Source organism: Podarcis erhardii, assembly GCF_964252035.2.
Source record: "Podarcis erhardii genome assembly, chromosome: 6".
NCBI classification, from domain to species: domain Eukaryota; kingdom Metazoa; phylum Chordata; class Lepidosauria; order Squamata; family Lacertidae; genus Podarcis; species Podarcis erhardii.
This window is the reverse complement of record NC_138510.1, coordinates 75,775,188-75,794,570: the sequence shown is the minus strand read 5'-3', so window position 1 is coordinate 75,794,570 and position 19,383 is coordinate 75,775,188. Positions and strand designations below refer to the sequence as shown.

General features: G+C 41.4%; 1 protein-coding gene across 5 annotated transcripts in view; it reads right to left on the bottom strand.

Moving 5' to 3' along the window:
* DPYD (dihydropyrimidine dehydrogenase) overlaps positions 1 to 19,383 on the bottom strand; it is a 514,189-nt gene that overhangs the window by 265,503 nt on the left and 229,303 nt on the right. For all 5 annotated transcript variants that reach the window (XM_081865765.1, XM_081865766.1, XM_081865768.1 and 2 more), the window contains exons 9-10: positions 4,262 to 4,369; positions 569 to 738 (exon numbers count right to left, since the gene is read on the bottom strand). In XM_081865765.1, coding sequence (XP_081721891.1) covers positions 569 to 738; positions 4,262 to 4,369 — 278 coding nt within the window. The remainder of the gene's footprint in view (positions 1 to 568; positions 739 to 4,261; positions 4,370 to 19,383) is intronic.

The following is a 19,383-nucleotide window of genomic DNA, read 5'->3' as shown; positions in this document are numbered from 1 at the left end:
TGAGCACTAAAGAGCGATTTTTCCCAGGGGAAAGTAGCGGGACAAAAGGAAGTGTGGATAAGTCCTCTGTAGCTACAGCGCAACACACTATTTGTGACTATTTGTACCTTTCCCTCCGACTTTCTTTTTATATATTTGTTTCCAAACAAAAGCAGTAGGGAGCAAACGATAGGCAGGGAGTAGGGGAAGAACTATCTCATCCTTTGCTTGCTAGCCACCATGTTGCTCAAAATTTCTCCTTTCCAATGCTATTTTTTTCTGTCCTGCCATGGGCATGGGGGGGAGGGGTATAGACCTCAGTATTGTATCCCCTTGGATGAAAGAAAGTAAATTGTTTGGAGGGGGAGTCAAATTTTGAGTATAACAAATGGCCCATTGGGAAATGGCTGCTCCCCTCACCCCCAATTCTCTGATCAACCCCCAAGCCGGCTGGCCCCAATTGCCCATGTTTTAATGTTAGGGGAATGCGGCAATAACCCCCCCCCCAAAAAAACCACAACCCCAGTGTTTCATACCTTGATGTATTTCCTATTTGTACTTCCGGTGTTTCAATTTGGGGAAAACTTACCTCCTCAGGGACAGCCCGTATATTGGTAAATCCTTTCCTGAACACCACAAATACGCGACGAGCTCCACAGCGCAAAGCTGACGTTGCACAGTCAAAAGCGGTGTCACCCGCTCCAAGAACAATCACTGCTCCCTGTATTGATGGCAATGGACAGCGACAGGCGCACATTCCTGAATGATGAAAGGAAAACCCCATTTTCAAGGAAGGACGGGAAGAGACGAAAAAAACCAGAAAGCTATTTCTGCATGACAGCTCAAACGGCACTTATACTCGAAGCAATGTAAAATTGCATCTTGCAGTTTCCGAGCATGGAGAGTCACTATCAAATTATTCTGCTTCATTGAAAGACAGTTTTATTCCCATTTTTAAGATATGCTCATACATGTAATTTCATAGTCAGTACCCTTTAGCAGCACTGCCTTCCTGTCTTGGCAGGAAATAAAGTACAATGCATTTCTTCTTTAAAAATAAAAATAAAGGGGAGACTGTAAGGCCTTGTCAGATTGAGTGAAACTGATTTAAGATCCTGGTATTCAAAAAATTAAACCTTTGACTCATTCTTATCAGCATCACTATTTCTTGAGAAAGAGAGAGGGAAATCTTGTTACCAGAAATTCTGTCTGTCACCCGATCTAATGTGACTTAGAGTCCCACTTCCTCAAGCCCTTGTCCAAAGAAGGCTCCACAATTATGGAGGTAGACTACAAATGGCAGAAACTGAGGTTATAAAAAGGAAAACAGCTCCAACCACTCTTACTTTGTGAATCATGTCCACTGAAACAAGATGGCGTCCTGCACATGGGAAGAATATTTGTGCTTGATATCCAGGGCTCCTGGCTCTGGTTCAATCTACCTAGAGCCTGTTGTCACCACCATATTTATGTATGTGCATACATCAGGTGTGGGGAATCTTTGGCCCTCCAGCTGTTTCTGGATTACAAGCCCCATCATGGCTTTGGCCATGCCTGCCATATTTGTTTCCTACTTGTTTTGTTTCTTAAAAGAATTATGAGGAGAAATATGAAAGTCTGTACAGTGTCAATAAGTCACTGTCTGGTAAGGTACAGGATACTGAGAAAGGCTTAAAAACAACAACCCTTAAAAGACACAAAATCCATACAATGTGTTGCACTTTAAAAGCAGGCAGAATGCAGCTAACCACTGATTAAACAAATTACTGTAATTTTTAAAATGATACCATAAATAGAATAAACCTGTAATCTGAAGGGGCCTGTGATAGTTTCATTCAAAAGACTATGTTTTTTAAAGCACATCACCAGTGGTCTATAATTCTTACGTTTGTGCTGCGGTAGTTGTGAATTTTCACAGCAAGGGTGGAGAACCACAAGTATCAATTTCTTCCAAGAACAAAAAAAAAAAGAGTTAAACACAGGCCTTTGGAAACTTAAAAAACCCCCACCACACACACATGGAAACCTTCAGCATAGCATAGTACATAACCATTTACTTTTCCATATGGAGACAGAATTGAATTTTATCAGGATTGGTCACATTTTCACCAGTTTTATTTCAGGCAACTAAAGTACTACAGTAGTTTGGGACAAAAGAATCCATTGAACTATTTCCTGAACCCATCCCCATGCTGAGGATATTCCTTCTGATTGTTTTTTTCTTTTTGTTTCCCCCATATGCTGTTCTTCTATTGTGTTTTCTTCCTGGCCATAGTCACTTGAACAAGCCTAGTAAATCAGGGATCACATTAGAAATATACATAGCTAACAAGATTTAGAAATGTGCTGATGTCACTGAGGACAAATAAAGCTGCTTAATGGATCCACTGCCCCTACCCACAATTATTTTATTTACTTAACAAAATTTATATACTGTTTGAATGTCAAACAAAAACCCACCACAACCTCTAAGTGGTTTACAACAGTAAAATCAATCAATCAATCAATCAATCAATCAATCAATAAAATATTGATGAAACAGGTATTGAAATCAACATTAGCTAAAATGGGTGACCATGTTCGCTTTTCAATATAATGTCTGAAAAAGGGACACATTCGTAAGCTGCTGGAAATGTCAGTGAGATGTTCCGTCCTCTTCGGCTAATGCCTAGATTCCATTCGATTCATGTCTTTACACAAACCCAAATTCTTCCCACGATACTGTACTTAAGACAAAGGGTTTTGACACAGAGGTGAGCCAAGCGCCAATTGTAAATAATTGTGAATTACCTTCGATGCAGAGATTGGAAACGCTGAAGTAAAAAGTTTAGGCCCAAAGCACCACACATTCCTGGCCAAAGCTGCCACAGGTATGGTAAGTTGTCAGGTCTACTTATGGAATGGGCAACTTAGTTGTATTATGGTTCTCATGCAGCGTTACCACCAAATGTAAGTAGTTCTTGGCAACTTCCACAATGAGAAGTACACTGCTTCAATAAGTATTAATATTCACACAGGATTGAATAATTCAGCCTTGCCGAATGTCACAGGTTCATAGACTCCACCTCCCGAAGACTGTAGACAGATTTCAAAATGTTCATCATCTTATCCTATGAGGTGACGGGGGTGGGGGCTTTTTCTCTCTTTAACCAAAAAAAGCCTTGTCATCACTTTAAGTGGCACCATGGTTGCTCTGTGAATGTTGCAGGGCAGAACATGCCCAGGAACGAGGTTACTTCAGGAAGTAGAGTCATTTCCTACCTTGGGTTATTATTGCAGCTGGTGGTAGAGACCAATGGGAGACTCCACCTCAAAATAATAATAATAAAAAATCACTGGGCTCAACTCTGTCATGGCCCCGTGTCATTTCCATTGGGCTTTTCTTTCATAATGAGGAATGCTACTGACCTAATTGCAGCCCTATCGCTGCAACTGCTGGAGCAATGACAAAGCTGTTTTTCCTAGCAAAATGAAGACTGCATCCCTCTGCTGGTTTGCATTTATCATGGTAATCCACACAACTGAAAAATAAATGAGACACCCCCCCCCCCCAATATAAAGGTGTCCAGAAATATTCCCCCGTCACCACTTTCATGGAAAACTATTGTTTTGGTTTTTTGTTTTTTCCCAGGAAAATGTAATGTCCCCCTAGTTTGGGCATAACACATAACCACAGCTAGTTAAAAATCCTCTTTGCACAGAGGGAGAAAAAGGGAGGGAATGTGATAGAGCCCTAAGGCTCATGCACATAACACTAAATCATAATTGCGTGCTCTTCTTTGAATGACTTTTCATTCTAAGCTGTTGGAAAATCAACACTATGGCCTGTGTTTAAAGACCTCTTCTGCACACACAGCTCCATTTTCCTTCAGAGCCGGAGAGTCCCACAATGTTTTAAAGAGGCTTGCTAAGGGAAACTCAAGAATGTGCACAAAAAATGGCATCTCTGGCTCACTGAATGCCACCCTACAGGCAGGGGCAAAACTCTATGCTCAGTAGTGTGAATGACTTGCGTTGTTCCCTGCATACCAGTTTATATTGTTTTATTAAAGCCATGCTCTGTGTACCTTCCATATGGAAAATTACAACATATATGTCCCCTTCCTGGTTCAGGGTGGAGGACAGAATGCAAGGCTTCCTTTTATTGAAGACTTTTAATTAGTAAGATTCTGAATTACTATGGATCCTGATACTTCATATTTTGTTTTTGTATTAAGCATATTGAAATGTGAGGATATAAATGCTTTGCATAAATATCTTGAGAACATATCTGTCCAGCTACCTGGTTTACTTGCCATAGCCACCAATGGCAGGAAGTCTTTAGATGTGTAAAATCCTTGATCCATTCCCAGACCTTGAAATACAGCTTCTCTCTTTGGTTCTGGTAGACCTGATACACAAAAAGTAGAAACAGTATGTGAGTATGTCAAGTATTCATAAGAAAGGAAAATATCTTCATCCTCTCAATCATTAAATTAGAAGAACCTATAGAACTTTGCTGACAACCAAAGATGACAATTCATGATCATTAGATTTTGTGCACAGTAACTTTTTATTCAACAAAGGTGTATTCATCATCAAAATCATTTATATAATGTTTTCAAGTGGTCAAAGCGTTTCACATCTATTATACACAATAGTTATAACTATCATGCAATGTCAGTGAATATTCTTATCCTCTGTACTACAGGTGGGGAAACGGAATCAAAGAGTAAAGTGTTGTTTGGCCTGAGCTCACCTAGTGAGTTCATAGCCAAATAAAGACCTGAAGTTGGGGGTAATCCAAAACCCTCCAGAGCAGATTTAGAGGGGCACGGGGGGGGGGGGAGAAGAAGATGAGGAAGTTACATTTTGCAGACAGAAATCTTTGCACTAATAGGATGACTTTGTTGGATACAACCCAATTAAACCATTTTGATATTTGTATGATTTGCATAAGGGCTTGACAAAAGAGCTCTTCATGTTGATTACACATATTTCAGCACTAACAACTCTCTACACAATTAGGGCTCATCTCTATATCCCCCCCCCCAAGATCCTGTACACATTCAGAAAGATCTTCTGGGTACCTCTAATAAGGGAGGAAGGGCAGCTGCCATCAAGAAATATATCTCTGTTGAGCGTTCTGGCAGCTTTTCTTTCTTACTGTAATAAATACTGATAAGCTGCTACCCGACAAGGATTTGTTTCAGCCACTTGAATGGACAACTGTAACAAATATTTTACCAGTCACCACAGTGTCAACACATTGTCTTTTCGGACCTTAAAAGCCCCTCACTTGAACTTCATATGAAAGAATACACCAAGTTCCATTTTACGTCACCCTGAGACCTCAGTCAAGACAAGAAAATGTCTGAAGACAGGAAAAGAAAACATTTCTCTACATTTGGAGCAGGGAGACATTATGAGTGGGGGGGGGACCACACATGGCACTTAGAAAAAGAACATCCAGAGATATACCTTCAAGGATGAAGGACCCTGGAAGACCATATCCTTGGATGCCTGCCATACTCAGTGCCAAGAGTCATTCAATGCTCCATCGAACATAGAACATGCAGATACCCACAATGCCCCCACACAATTGAATGCCCATAAATTTCCAAGGAAGCAAGCGCAATATCTATTTCCCTTGAAAACAGAGGTGTCAGAGCAAAAACTGGCACGTGTGTTGTATTTAAGAGGAGGAACTCTTGGACCAAACTCAACATCCCATATGCGGGTGGCGCTGTGGTCTAAACCACTCAGCCTCCTGGGCTTGTTGATCAGAAGAAAGGCGGTTCGAATCCCAGTGATAGAGTGAGCTCCCATTGCTCTGTCCCAGCTCCTGCCAACCCAGCAGTTCGAAAGCATGCCAGTGCAAGTAGATAAACAGATACCACTGCAGTGGGAAGGTAAACAGCATTTCAGTGTGCTTTGGTTTCCGTCATGGTATCCCGTTGCAAGAGAAGCGGTTTAGTCATGCTGGCCTGAAAGCGAGATGTGCGCTGCAACTCTATAGTCGCCTTTGACTGGACTTAAACGTCCAGAGGTCCTTTACCTTGACCTTTTTATATATCTATATCCCAGACTAAACCATATCAGAATGAAAGTTGATGTGTTCATAACACAGGACATAATTACACATTTCGAGTTGCATCTATTATACCATAAGTGCAAGGATGTCTCCTCATTGCAGCCCTGTGTGTACTGCTTTCCTGGAACTGAGCTGAAATCCCTTGAAGTTTTCCCATTGACTTGTATTGAGAGAAAGCTTTGGTACTTCAGCCCCTGAAGGCATTTGAGGCAGTACAAATAGATAGCCCCGTATTCTTTACTACACAACACAGGCATTGCTAATCCCCTCATTTACTACCCTACCTACTGTTGAACCAACCTCCAGTGTACCTCTCTTTCCTCCTAAATATGGAAGGGGTGTTCTTTCTGGAGCTTGCTGTTCCTTAGTGAGTAAGCGGAGACTGTCTCACTCTCACATGCCTCCTCCTCCCCAGAAGGAGCTGGTTTGGATGGTGGGAAGATGAGACAAGCCTGGTGTGGGGAGGGCATGGGCAGGGAATCAAGATGTACTTTCCTCTTCCCGTTGCTAGTCTCCGATTCTCATTCTCCCTAATGAAGGCCCCCACAGCCCATTGGGATCATCCCCTTCCCATTCTGCATTTCCCCAAGGCTCGTGCACCACTCAAAAAGCCACTCCTAAGTTTGGGATGTGGGGCAGAGAGTTGCAATGGGAGCTTGCTCACACTACAGTGGTACCTCGGGTTACATACACTTCAGGTTACATATGCTTCAGGTTACACACTCCACTAACCCAGAAATAGTGCTTCAGGTTAAGAACTTTGCTTCAGGATAAGAACAGAAATCGTGCTCCGACGGTGCAGCAGCAGCGGCAGGCCCCATTAGCTAAAGTGGTGCTTCAGGTTAAGCACAGTTTCAGGTTAAGAACGGACCTCCGGAACGAATTAAGTACTTAACCCAAGGTACCACTGTGGTTCTGAATCATGGGAAGAGCCTGAGCACATGCAACAGGCTTCTCCATTGCAGACCTTCCCCACAACACTGTTAGAATATTTCATTCCACCTTAAGTACAGGCATGACTGTTGTGTGTCACATGCCTGTTTACACTCCAGCCCAGCTTGCTGGGAACTTCCATTTGTGTATAGCTTTTGCTTATGCTGCTTGCTTGAACGTGAAAGGGAGAAGACATGTTTTTCCCTTTGTCCTGATATACGCTGAATAAACTGCTGTAAATATGCTTTACACAGCCTCTCCCTGCTACTTTTGTTGTGTGTTTACGCTGCTGAGTTGCGGGCCCAGCTTCTGAAGCTCTGGGTCGCAGATTCATGCTGCACCAAGGACTGGAGTTCGAGGGGCACGTTGGCCGGTGGGCTGGAGCCAGCTGGGGGCTTGCCAACTGCCCCCATTCCCTTGGAAGCATCCCAACAAACACATGGTGGGAAAGGGGATGAGGTGACAGTGGAGAGGGCCCTCCAACATCTGCCCTCCTGTCAACCGTTTCCTCCTCTTTTTTTGACAAACAGTGTCAATAGGTGAAGGCACATCTCACAAAAGAGCTCCTCAGAAGATGCAATCTGAGGTAACACTATCTCTCCAGCCTCTTGCTTTTGTGTGTGTTTTGTGTGCATGTCACAAAAGCAGAGGTGCATCTAACTAAAGCCTTGTTAACGCAGAGTATTAGTAAGCCCTGGGGGGGGGGGAGCAATTCTAGAGAGGAAGGCGGCTTATTAATAAATTAGGAAGAAAATAAAAATGATGGTTTTTAAATGGCAAAGCTATTAAGCAGTTCTTTTAAATCAGTTTTTAACAAGGAAAAATAAGCAGAAGTAACTACGGTACAATTAAGAAAGTAATGGCCCAGATCCTGAGTTGCAGTTAAGAGTTCTTCAGCGCAGCTTCTGGGAAGGGCTGGCTAGGTGGATTTCAGTTCATCTTGCAGCCGTCTGGGAAGTGGAGGGCTCCTTCTCCCAGTCTCTATAATCATTGCTGGTGACAGGGAACTCACCTGACAAGTTGCTAAGACTTTCACCTATACACGCAACCACTGCTGACAGTGGCACCTCTAGCGCAAGACGAATGCAAAACACTCTGCTGAAGGAACCTCTGCCTCACAAAGACAGGGCTAAGATAGACAGACACATTTATAGACTGATGGTGCTGGGCTGGGAGGGGGCTCGTGCACTGATTTTAAACTATATATATATATGAAAAATAAGTTTATTTTCAAATAAAATTGAAAATGCAGGCAACAACAAAAAAAAGTAAAATCAGCACTTAAAAGTAAAACAAAGCCACTCATTAAGAGGGTAGTAAATGAGTACATAAATAAAAGATTAAATTGGCTGGTTACCATCTTTAGTATAGCCCGTAGGCTAGTTCAGGGTAAAGATTGCTAACTATCGACTATGTAGCCGCAACCTTGTCAGAAATAATACACGCCTCTATAGTTGATTGGATCATGGTCAGAACACCAAGGAGCTTCCACACAGGAAATAATGGAAAACAAGGTGCTATGACAACTTTTTAAACCATTTTCATCTCCCACAGTGAGCTCACTTCTGCAGCCTTTTTCTTTTTTGGACAGATTAATTTGAAGAGAGCAAAGCTGTCAGCAGTCAGGTTTGATCTGCAAGTACCTGTACTATACGTGTCTCTTTTTTCCTCTCTCTCTCTCAAGTGCACACATTCACCTGTAGTGTATTTTATAACTATTTCTGATTTGTGGGTCCTTTTTTTCTTAAAAGTGAGGAATGAATGGTGAAGCATACATTTTATTTCCCAAAAAAGAAAAAAGTTGGACATGCTGGCCTGCAAGAGGAAACCACACTGACAGCTAGGCCAATGTTCCCTTTTCTGGTCTGTAGAGCCATGGTGGAACTTACAAATCCAGGACTTTATTCTCCTGTGTGTGAACATTCTCCGCTGTGTGTGAATATAGTGGACGCGCAGGTTGTGAACGTGATCCATGCGGGAGGCATGTTCGCATCCCGCAGCGCAGCACCTGCACATGTGCAGGTTGCAATTCAGCACTTCTGCACATGCACAAAGCGCGATTTAGTGTCTCTGTACATGCGCGAGCGCCAGAACCCAGAAGTATCCCGTTCCGGTACTTCCGGGTTCGGCACGGTGCACAACCCAAAAATGCGCAAAAATGCGTCTGTAACCCAAGGTATGACTGTGTGTGCATACTGACTTCTGGTTTAAGTGTTGCTTTTGTCTTAACAGACCCTGTAGATTTTACTCCATGTGCACTGTAAAGGTTTAAAGCTTTAGATGTTATACTTCTTAGGGAATTAGGAGCACCAATTCATGAACAATTATTTGCGTAGGAGAATAAAGTTCTAAATTTCATAATGCAGAAAGGACCAGTTCAGGTATAACAGGACTATTGGACAAAGTACAGCTTGTTTGAGGGCGAACAAACAATGAGCTTATTTCCCTGGGTGTTTTGATGGCTTCAGGTTGGCAATCTATGAAGATTACACAGAATCACAAAATTGCAGAGTTGGAAGAGACCTCGAGGATCATCTAGTTCAACCTCCTGAAATGCAAGAATATGAAGCCATCCCATATGGGATTGAACCTGCAAGCTTGGCTTCATCAGCACCGTGCTCTAACAGGCAGTTTAAGAATTTGTAAAATAAATAAATATTAAAACTCAGTACACAGCAGCACTAACATGCTACTCGTTGAAGATTTGCAGTGCAGAATATTCTTGGGTCTCAGAGAATTGAAGCTATTGGAACTGAAACCAGGGAAGAATTTGGCTGTGTTTATGTATAGCAACATCATCAACCGAGTGTGCTGCTACTTACATGTGTGCCTTTTCATTTTGTGGGCAATCGAGCAAAGCTATATTTGTGACCTTGTCATCTGAAAGCAGTATTTGGGAACGTTTTCTCAGTTACCATTTCAATACGCCACCTCTCTGGCACTAAAGGGCACAGAGAACTTTGTTAAACAAAGATCTACTAATGGACAGATGGGAGGGTGAGATCAAGATTAGCGGATAGAGAGCCAATAGTCACACTGGAGAGACACTCATTGGTAATGAACAGCCACCCAGCAGAAACACACTTCAGAGAGAGATCAAATATTGATATATCACCCAGCAGCCACCCAGGAGAGAAACAATTTGGAGTAAAAAAAACAACACACACACACACTACATGGGGAAGAACGTAACTGAGAACAAACATAGAGACACACAATCTGTATAAAAGCCACCAGCAATAAGATACAGGGAGATTAGCATCTGAAATAGATAAATTATTTGGAAGTAACATGCACCCAGGACAGATGCCATTTAAACAGATGTTGGACACCCCCACTTCTATGGTGAGTGCAGTAAATGCCCAGGAATCACACATATGCCACTCTCAAATTTAGCTGCTGCAAGGCCTATTAAACATTTCTGCTACCCAGGTTGTTTTACAATCACCACAACCCAACAAAATAATCCCTTCTAGCATTTATATTCTACAAGCACATATATTTAAAAGGTGGATAGGTCAAACCCTGTTCCAGCATCATAAAACCTGAACATCCCAATTATTATAAAATCAAAATGATTTGTTCCAACCATCCAAAGGCTGACACAGTGAACCTACAATGCTATAAAGCTTGCCAAACTTTTCAAAACTCCAAGAAGAAAGGGCTGTGATACAGCAGTGAAAAAATGTCTCCTTGAACTAGGGATACTTGAGGAATTAGATTTCTGTGAATTCTGATGCAAACAGAGTAAGTGGACCAGAAATCCTTCTGATGTCACACTTCTCAAAATGGGAGGGATGGACAAAAATACCAACGCAACACTAATTAAAATCTCTTAAATTGTACTGCAACTAGGGATGGGGGAGAAACTAAGCCCAGTTTGCATTTAAAGGTAAAACCTACCAAGTCCACACTTTCTGTAACAATATGTTAACTGAAGCACAGCCATCCTTTGAAATTTGCACTCCTTTGAATTTTGCAATGCAGTTCCCAAGACAAGTCACACACACAAAAATGCATGTGCTGTGCATAGAAACACAGATATCATTGAAAACAACATGAAAAATGCATTATATTCGGGAAAACTGATTTGCAAAAAATGTGTACATGGGGACAAATTTCTACAAATGGCAGGCAAATTTTGATGAGGGCTTTGTTTTTTTTAAAGCACACACAAACTGATGTAGCAATGTGGGGATCTGAACATAGAAGAAGACTGAAAAAATAAGAAACCAAGAGAAATCAAATTAACAGATTCACCCATCACTAATTACAACACATATTTGGTATACTTTGGTTTTTTTTCTGGCTGGAGCCATTCCCCAAGAAGAAATGGCTGTCACCAGTTAAGTTGCTGAAGTCTGTCAGCAGGAGAGAGTGAGTGGCAGGGTCCTCTATTTGTCCCTGTTTGTGTGTGAAGTCCTTGTGTATGTATTTGTTTGTGTTTGTGGTCCTTGGGTGGAATGACCAAATTCTCACATAGTTATCTTTAACTGGATATCTACAAATGATCGTTTACTTTCCCCATATGCTTTTGGTTGGGTTAGAAAGAATGGCATTTGCTGGGCTGCATGTAACAGGAACAAGGCTGAGAGACTGGAGCAAGGCTGGAGCAGGCAAACTTTGGGGCTAATGCCTGTACCATCATGAGGCAGGCAACACACACACAGTACATCTGCAATGGAAAGGAAGCAGTGAATCCCACACTTCTGAATAAACAGGATTTTGCAAAACAGATCTGTTTAAAACAAATGAACAAACTATTTAGAACTGACAAGCATTGCATACCAAGGGAACTCTCCCAACTGTGATGTTCTGACAATGTGTGCAGTTGTTTTGCTGACTGCCGTTAAAAGAACAAAGTTTGCAAGAGATTAGCAAAGGGAGCTAAAAGTATGAGGAGGTCCAGTCACAGCAGACCAAGGACTGTTAAACATTCAAAGGATCACGTTTTGCAACTTCAGCTATACAAGAGGCTGGCTATCAGAATTAAGAGTTTAGAATGTTGAAGTCTACAGTATATAGTGGTACCTCGGGTTAAGAACTTAATTCGTTCTGGAGATCTGTTCTTAACCCGAAACTGTTCTTAACCTGAGGTACCACTTTAGCTAACGGGGCCTCCCACTGCTGCTGCGCTGCCGCTGCGTGATTTCTGTTCTCATCCTGAAGCAAAGTTCTTAACCCACAGTAATATTTCTGGGTTAGCAGAGTCTGTAACCTGAAGCGTCTGTAACCCAAGGTACCACTGTATCTCAATAAATATTGGCATGCTGGTGCAAGAGCCACCTTCAGCTCCCTGCCAGCCTCCAAAGGAAAACAACTATGGTGCTCCACTGAATTGAAATTTCAGCCTTCATGACATAGGAAAATGGCCAAGTAAACAGCTATTTTCATGGAGGAGGGTCAAGATATTAACTGATAGGCATGAAATTTCATATATAGCTATATAATCCCTAGTATAGTAAGATAAGACCTTTGGAGCAGGCATTTTTTTTTAAAAAAAGTTTTTTATGAACTGCCCTAGTATGGCAGCAATTGTTCCTTGATAATTTGTCACCCCCCTCCATGATGGCACCTGGGGTGGACCGCCCCTGCTCTGGGGTTGCGGTGCTCATCTCATTTTACAGGCCGAGGGAGCTGGCGTTTGTCCGCAGACAGTTTTTCCGGGTCATGTGGCCAGCATGACTAAACCGCTTCTGGTGAAATGGGACACCAAAACCAGAGCAGCACCAATTTCCTTCCTGCCAGAGCAGTACCTATTTATCTACTTGCACTTTTTGGGGGGGTGCTTTCGAACTGCTAGGTTGGCAGAAGCTGGGACCAAGGAACGGGAGTTCACCCTGTTGTGGGAATTCAAACCACTGACCTTCTGATCGACAAGCCCAAGAGCCTCAGTGGTTTAGACCACAGCGCCACCCACGTCCCACCTTATACACACTTACTTGGGAGTAAACTTAATGGAGATCATTTCTGAGTAGACGTGAATAGGGCTGCATTATTTCTATCTTAGTCACTCTTTCACACCCACTTATTCATTCTCTACTCAAAGGCCATCTCCTCGTACTGTAAGATTCATTCAATAACTCTTATAGAACTGCCCTTGAAGGGAGAGTTGATGGAGGAGAAGCCTAGAAGTAACTTGTCCAGGACCCAGTTATACAAAATTCAAGAGATGTACATATCTGGATGGAATACACTGGCCAGATTATATAAAGAGAAAAAAAACCATTCTCCATTTCTCCCTAACCCCAGGTGAATTCTAGCACAAACACAGACATATTTTTTTTTAATCTAGAGGGGGGGAAATCCCTTTAAGTTATCCATTGTACACAAAGTTCTTTCAATGGCTTCTTGCATTTCCATTTCAGAGATAGCATGACGATTGTTAACATTCATAGGTTTGCAAAAACAAAGAAGATGGCTTGTACTTTGAGTACACTGAAAGTAAACATCAAACGTACATAAAAGTACATATTCTAAATTCAGTCTGCATAAGCATCACATAATGTTCTAGGAAACTCTGATCTCTTCAACAAGCCCATTTAGAAACAAAGATGGTAATTACGTACAAAAACTATTATGTACAAAAACTAAGAAAGGGAGTACTAGAAGTTTCAAACGCTACTTCCTTGAGATAAGTATTAGTCCAAGATAATCAAACCATTTTAAAACAATCTCAAGTTGGATTTTCATCCTATATATTAAAACCGCTTATACATAAAACCACAAGGTGACATATAACAAGAGAACATTTACAATTTATACTATTAACAGTCTTGCATTTGGCGGCTTCAATAAAATAGTGATTTAGTTCCAAGCCGCTCTAGATAGAGCCTGTCACCTTGTGCTATAATAACAGCTATAGAATACTAAAACACATACTGCAATTGTATATTCCTCATCATACGAATATGTTCTTAACAGGATTCCAACCACCTCTACCCCGGGAGGAAAAAAAAAAAGGACTTACATTCCTAAGGAAATGTGTAGACTTCACATTACATTGTAGACATTTTGCAATTTTAACATAAAATATTTATTCATGCTGGAAGACACAGCCTCATCCCGCTCATTCATTAAATATATTTATTTGAGAACAAATCTTTTTGATTGAATACTTTGTAAGGAAAAGCCCTAGGACTCGCAATGTCACCACTCGGCAAGCTATGGAAGGCTGGTGTCAGTGACAGATCGTGTGGGCCACTGGATGTGACAGCTCATGCCTGCAGGATGTCCTCTGATGGGAAGTGCATGAAAAAGAATTACAGGTAAAGTTTGCTTTAAGTGCCGAAAAAATGAATATTTATGCGCCTCTTTCGCAAATGGGAATATTTCATAGGGAAGGTGCACGCTGTCTGTTACTGGAAGAATTTCGCGAAAAGGAGAGCATGACAATCAAGCCAAACAAGGAAAGAGAGGCAGAGGGAGAAAACACACCAGCTCTTGGCTATTAAAATTCATTCCAATTAGAAGAAAATGAAAACAGAAAGGCAGCGACATCTCTAACTAGATACTTGGTATAGCGTTATGAAGGTTTGATTTTCGGAGATGAAAAGAACCCAAGGCTTCATAGGTAATAGCAGGTGACCAGTATTTCTCAAGGTCAGGCTGACAGCAGTTGGCATGCTAGCAAGGTCCGTTTGTTGTTGTTTTTAAAGAAAAGAAGCCCTCCCTTTGCTGCAAACCCTTCCCTTTTCTATCCAAACTGGCAGTTTGGTGACTTCCCATTGCGAAGTTCAATCAAATATGGATGCTCCCCTCTTTTTCCCCTGGTGTTTGGATTTGTGGGGGTAGGGGCTGTTTTTGTTGGTTTGTTATGTATGTTGATGGAGATAAGTGTTTTAATTACTTCTTTAATGTCTGGGCTTTTGTATTTTCTCCTCTCTCCCTCTTTATTTCCTGCTGTTGAGATTAATGCCTCATCTCCACAGCAGGTGCCACTTTGATTATTATTTTTTCCTCTTTTTCTTTGGAAGACTGACTGGGCAGATTTATTTTGTAACGTAACTGCTTCTTTTTATGCGCTCTCTCTGTGTGTGTGTGTGTTTGAACACACACAAATAATACATACATATATGTATACATAGACACTTATTTGGATTTATCCAAAGCTAATCATACTTAAGAGTAGCCCCACTGAAAACAATGGATTTAACTCACTTGATTTTAATGGGTGTACTTTCAATGGAGATTTTCTTACTACAGTAAGTGGTGTCTTCATTTTTTGTTTAAATTAATCCTAAATCGTAATTCTCCAGCGAAGCCTACCACTTCATAATAAGAAAAATAAAATCATGGTGGATAAAATCATGTGTCAACGACTCAAAAGTTAGTGTTTCCTTCAAGGGAGAATAGAAGGGGCCATTCCCAACATTATTTTGTTACTGTGCGTGCTTAAAACGAGGGATGGAGAAACCTTGTGACCGTTCAGATGTTGTTAGGCTACAAAAGTTATCAACTCCAACCACCACTGCCAATGGGCAGGGATTGTGGGAGCAACATCTGGAGGGCCACAAGTTTTCCACAAGTGGTTTATAAAAAAACAGAACCTCAAAATAATGAAGTGTTTCAAAGAATAGTTGGAAGAAGTAGAGGACAAATGAAAGGCTTTCTGCTTCCACAAGTGCCTTTTGGGGCCTATACAAAAAGGGAAAACAAATCATCTGGCAATCACCAAAAACCATATGTATGTATTTACACATTACAACATCTACAGTGGAACTCTCTCATTCCTTCCCCACAACCAGGAACTACTGCAAACGACACGTAAGCTTGAGGAGGAAATACCAGTTTGTGGTGAGGGCACAGGGCTAGCACACTGCCTCCACCTGCTCAGTCCAGGCCTTCCCAAGTTGTGAAGGGAAGCTCTACCCTGTTCACTTCTATGTCAGTAGAAGCAAAAGAGGCTTGCTCACTGTGGGGAGGGTTGTGTGGTGTGCCAGGCTGCCTGCTGCAAGCCCATCTCTCCCCTCTCCCTCCTGGTAAGCAGCAGTAACAACCCTGTTGTGAAGCTAGCATCATGACACCACACCACCACCAAACGGCTTCTGAGTAGAAGCATCCATGTGACTGGAAGCTCTGCATCAGACCTTCCCTTCACCACATGGGAAGATCTGGTACTGAATGGCTGGGAAGGAAGATATTTTTCTATTACGATGACAGCTTTCTAAAACTGCTGGTGAGAAACCTGTGTCCCTCCAGATGCACACACCAATCACCTTCTAAATCTGGCCCATGGACAGTCTGGGAATCAGTGTGTTTTTACATGAGTAGAATGTGTGTTTTTATTTAAAATGCATCTCTGGGTTATTTGTGGGGCATAGGAATTCATTATTATTTTTTTCAAAATATAGTCCGGCCCCCCACAAGGTCTGAGGGACAGTGGAACGGCCCCCCTGCTGAAAAAGTTTACTGATCCCTGTCCTATTCCATAATGATGATGATGATGTTGATTTTATTTATACCCTACCCATTAAACATTTTAAAACTTCTCTACACAGGCCTGCCTTCAAGTGTCTTCTAAAGGTTATATAACTCCATATCTTCCACATAACTCTGTATCTTCCAACATTTCTCCAATGGAAAGTGGGACATTCCAGGATCAAATCAGAAACTGGGATGGCCTCTGTAAATCCGAGATGCCCCTGGAAAATAAGGACACTTGGAGTATCTGCAGACGTTGCTAAACTACAAATTCCATCTTCTCTGATCATTGGCCATACTGTCTGGTCTGATGGGTGCTGTGTGTCCAATAACACCTGGAAAGACACAAATTTCCCACTGGTGTGCATGGGGATGTTAGGGGTGAGACCAGTGTATGTGGCCTCATGCCTCCTACATGGAAGGTTACCTGTTTGGCAATAACGCCTCAGTTAAGTGTATGGGATTTCAAAGGATTTACTCTGAGTATGACTTAGTCAGATATTACCCAGTGCTGAATAATCAAATATTTGTCAGACAAACAGAAATGATCTATACTAATACGTTGGCCTATAGGAATATATCATTTATGTACCATTACAGAGTTCTCTTAACCTTGTGGAAATTCTATTCTATTAACATTTTGTATTTTCAGGTCATAGTATTATTGTTGTTGTCTCATCACCTGCTTTTTAACTGACTGAACAATTATTTATTTAGCTTAATAATAATAATAATAATAATAATATATTTATTTTAAATTAATTTGCAGTTGATCAAAATATCAATATAAATGCTTTGGGGAAAATATGGAGGGTAAGTGCAAAATAAGTTTAAAAAACAAAAGCAACCATTTCCATTGTTTTTCTAGAAACACCTTTAATCTGTATAGTAGGTAGAAAATGTTCTTTTGCATATCCAGTTGCAGTAACAAACCGGAATCAAAAGAGCCTCAAAAAATAAATGTGTGCCTTTAACTTTTGTCACCCTCACCCTCTTAAAATTTGCCCTCACTGATTACAACTTGTATCCAACTTAATTAATTGATTGATTGGTGAAGGCAGATGTTTAATCAACTAAATATTATTTAATTGGCTGACGGCTCTAGTGAAAAACGTTGTATCAGAAAGGCAAACTCTATGCTAATTATGCAGAACACATTTCTGAACAGGAGCAGGAAGGAATCTCGACTCTCTTTCGCTCAATTTTCCTGGAGGATGGAGACCATTTGGTTTGCCATCACATTTTAAATGTTAGAATCCCTTTATGCAGGGGGGGGGGGGAGTTTCTGTGAAAATGAATGGTGATTATTCATAACTAAGGGACATCAGAGCAGAAAGCCCAAAAGCAGAAGGCATGAAAGGAAAAGGACTTGTACAATGACGTACTTGTATGCAAGGGTATTCATGAGATGGAAACCAGGAAGAGATGGCCACCACAAGGGCATGAATCACATGACCTGCTTTTGCAGGTTAAAAATCAGCATGTTTTGCCATTGTTACAAGGTTTGTGGTGTTGAAACAGACCGACAGGCATTTCAAAACATACAGTATATATGGTATCTCACCAACACAATACCCAATACAACAGAAACAACAGACTCACTGTGCAAGTACAGCAAGTCAGAGTCAATCTACAATTGGCCCAGCATACCTGAAGGAGCGTCTCCACCCCCATCGTTCAGCTCAGACACTGAGGTCCAGCTCCGAAGGCCTTCTGGCGGTTCCCTTACTGCAAGAAGTGAGGTTCCAGGGTTCCAGGCAGAGGGCCTTCTCGGTAGTGGCGCCCGCCCTGTGGAACGCCCTCCCATCAGATGTCAAGGAAATAAACAACTACCTGACTTCTAGAAGACATCTGAAGGCAGCCTTGTAGGGGGAAGTTTTTAATGTCTGATGTCTTACCATGTTTTTAATATTCTGGTGGGAGCCACTCAGAGTGGCCTATATATATGCCTATATATATATATATATATATATATATATATATTCATCATCATTTACACATTACAGAAACCATTCCCCAACCTAGATGGAGGAACTGATGGGAGTTGAATAACATGTGGTGGGCACTAGCTTGGGAATGGCTGATTTAGAGAACAGTGATGATTTCTGCCTTTTTACTGGATCTGCACATTTATAATCTAATAAACTGTAGGGGATAGTTTGTGAAAGAACCCTTCAAAATCCCTTGAAAGTACTGAAGCAATTTGGAACATTGGCTGAGCATTGAGCATCGAGGTGGTCAGCACTGATAAGCAAAAACACTTAAGGAAAGCCAGTCAGCAAGTTACAGCTCTTTAAGAAAGCTCTGTTCTGTGTGACTCATTTTTAACTTTAAATAGCAACTGTGTGTTGTGTGTCTGTGAGAGAAAAAGAGATCAGGTCTGGGACTGTGGTGCGTACAGACATGTGTTAATCCTTTTCTCCTGTGCAACAATCCCAATTAATATTCTCCATCCTGGAAGTATTTGGTATGAAAAAAGATTCCATTTTTTATCTGCTTGCTTAAGAGTCCTGGTGCCTGGCTCTTCAGGGCCACCATCTGATCAAGGGACAAAACAGTATCTTCTTAATAGAATATAAGGAGAGGCAAATATCATTAAACACAGGGTTGGTTTCATTGAACACAATGTCTGTGCAATATACAGTGTTGTTTGTTTTATTTGCTCATCTACTAAATTTGCTCATCCATGATGGTGTACATGAGATTTATTATCCAATTTTATTCTGCCTTCACAACAGCCCTGTGAAGTAAGTTGGGCGGAAAGACTGCAACTTGCTCAATTCATGTCTGTGCAAAGGATTCGAAGTCCTACATTATATCCATTGGAAAACTTTGCTAACTATTCCCCAATGTTCCTGTGACTTTAATAGCCAAATGACAAGCAGGTAAAGCTTTTCCAAGTATACAGATGCAAAGTCTGCTTGTCATGTAAGCTACTACAAGAGGCCTGACAGTAACAGAAAGCTAATACCTTG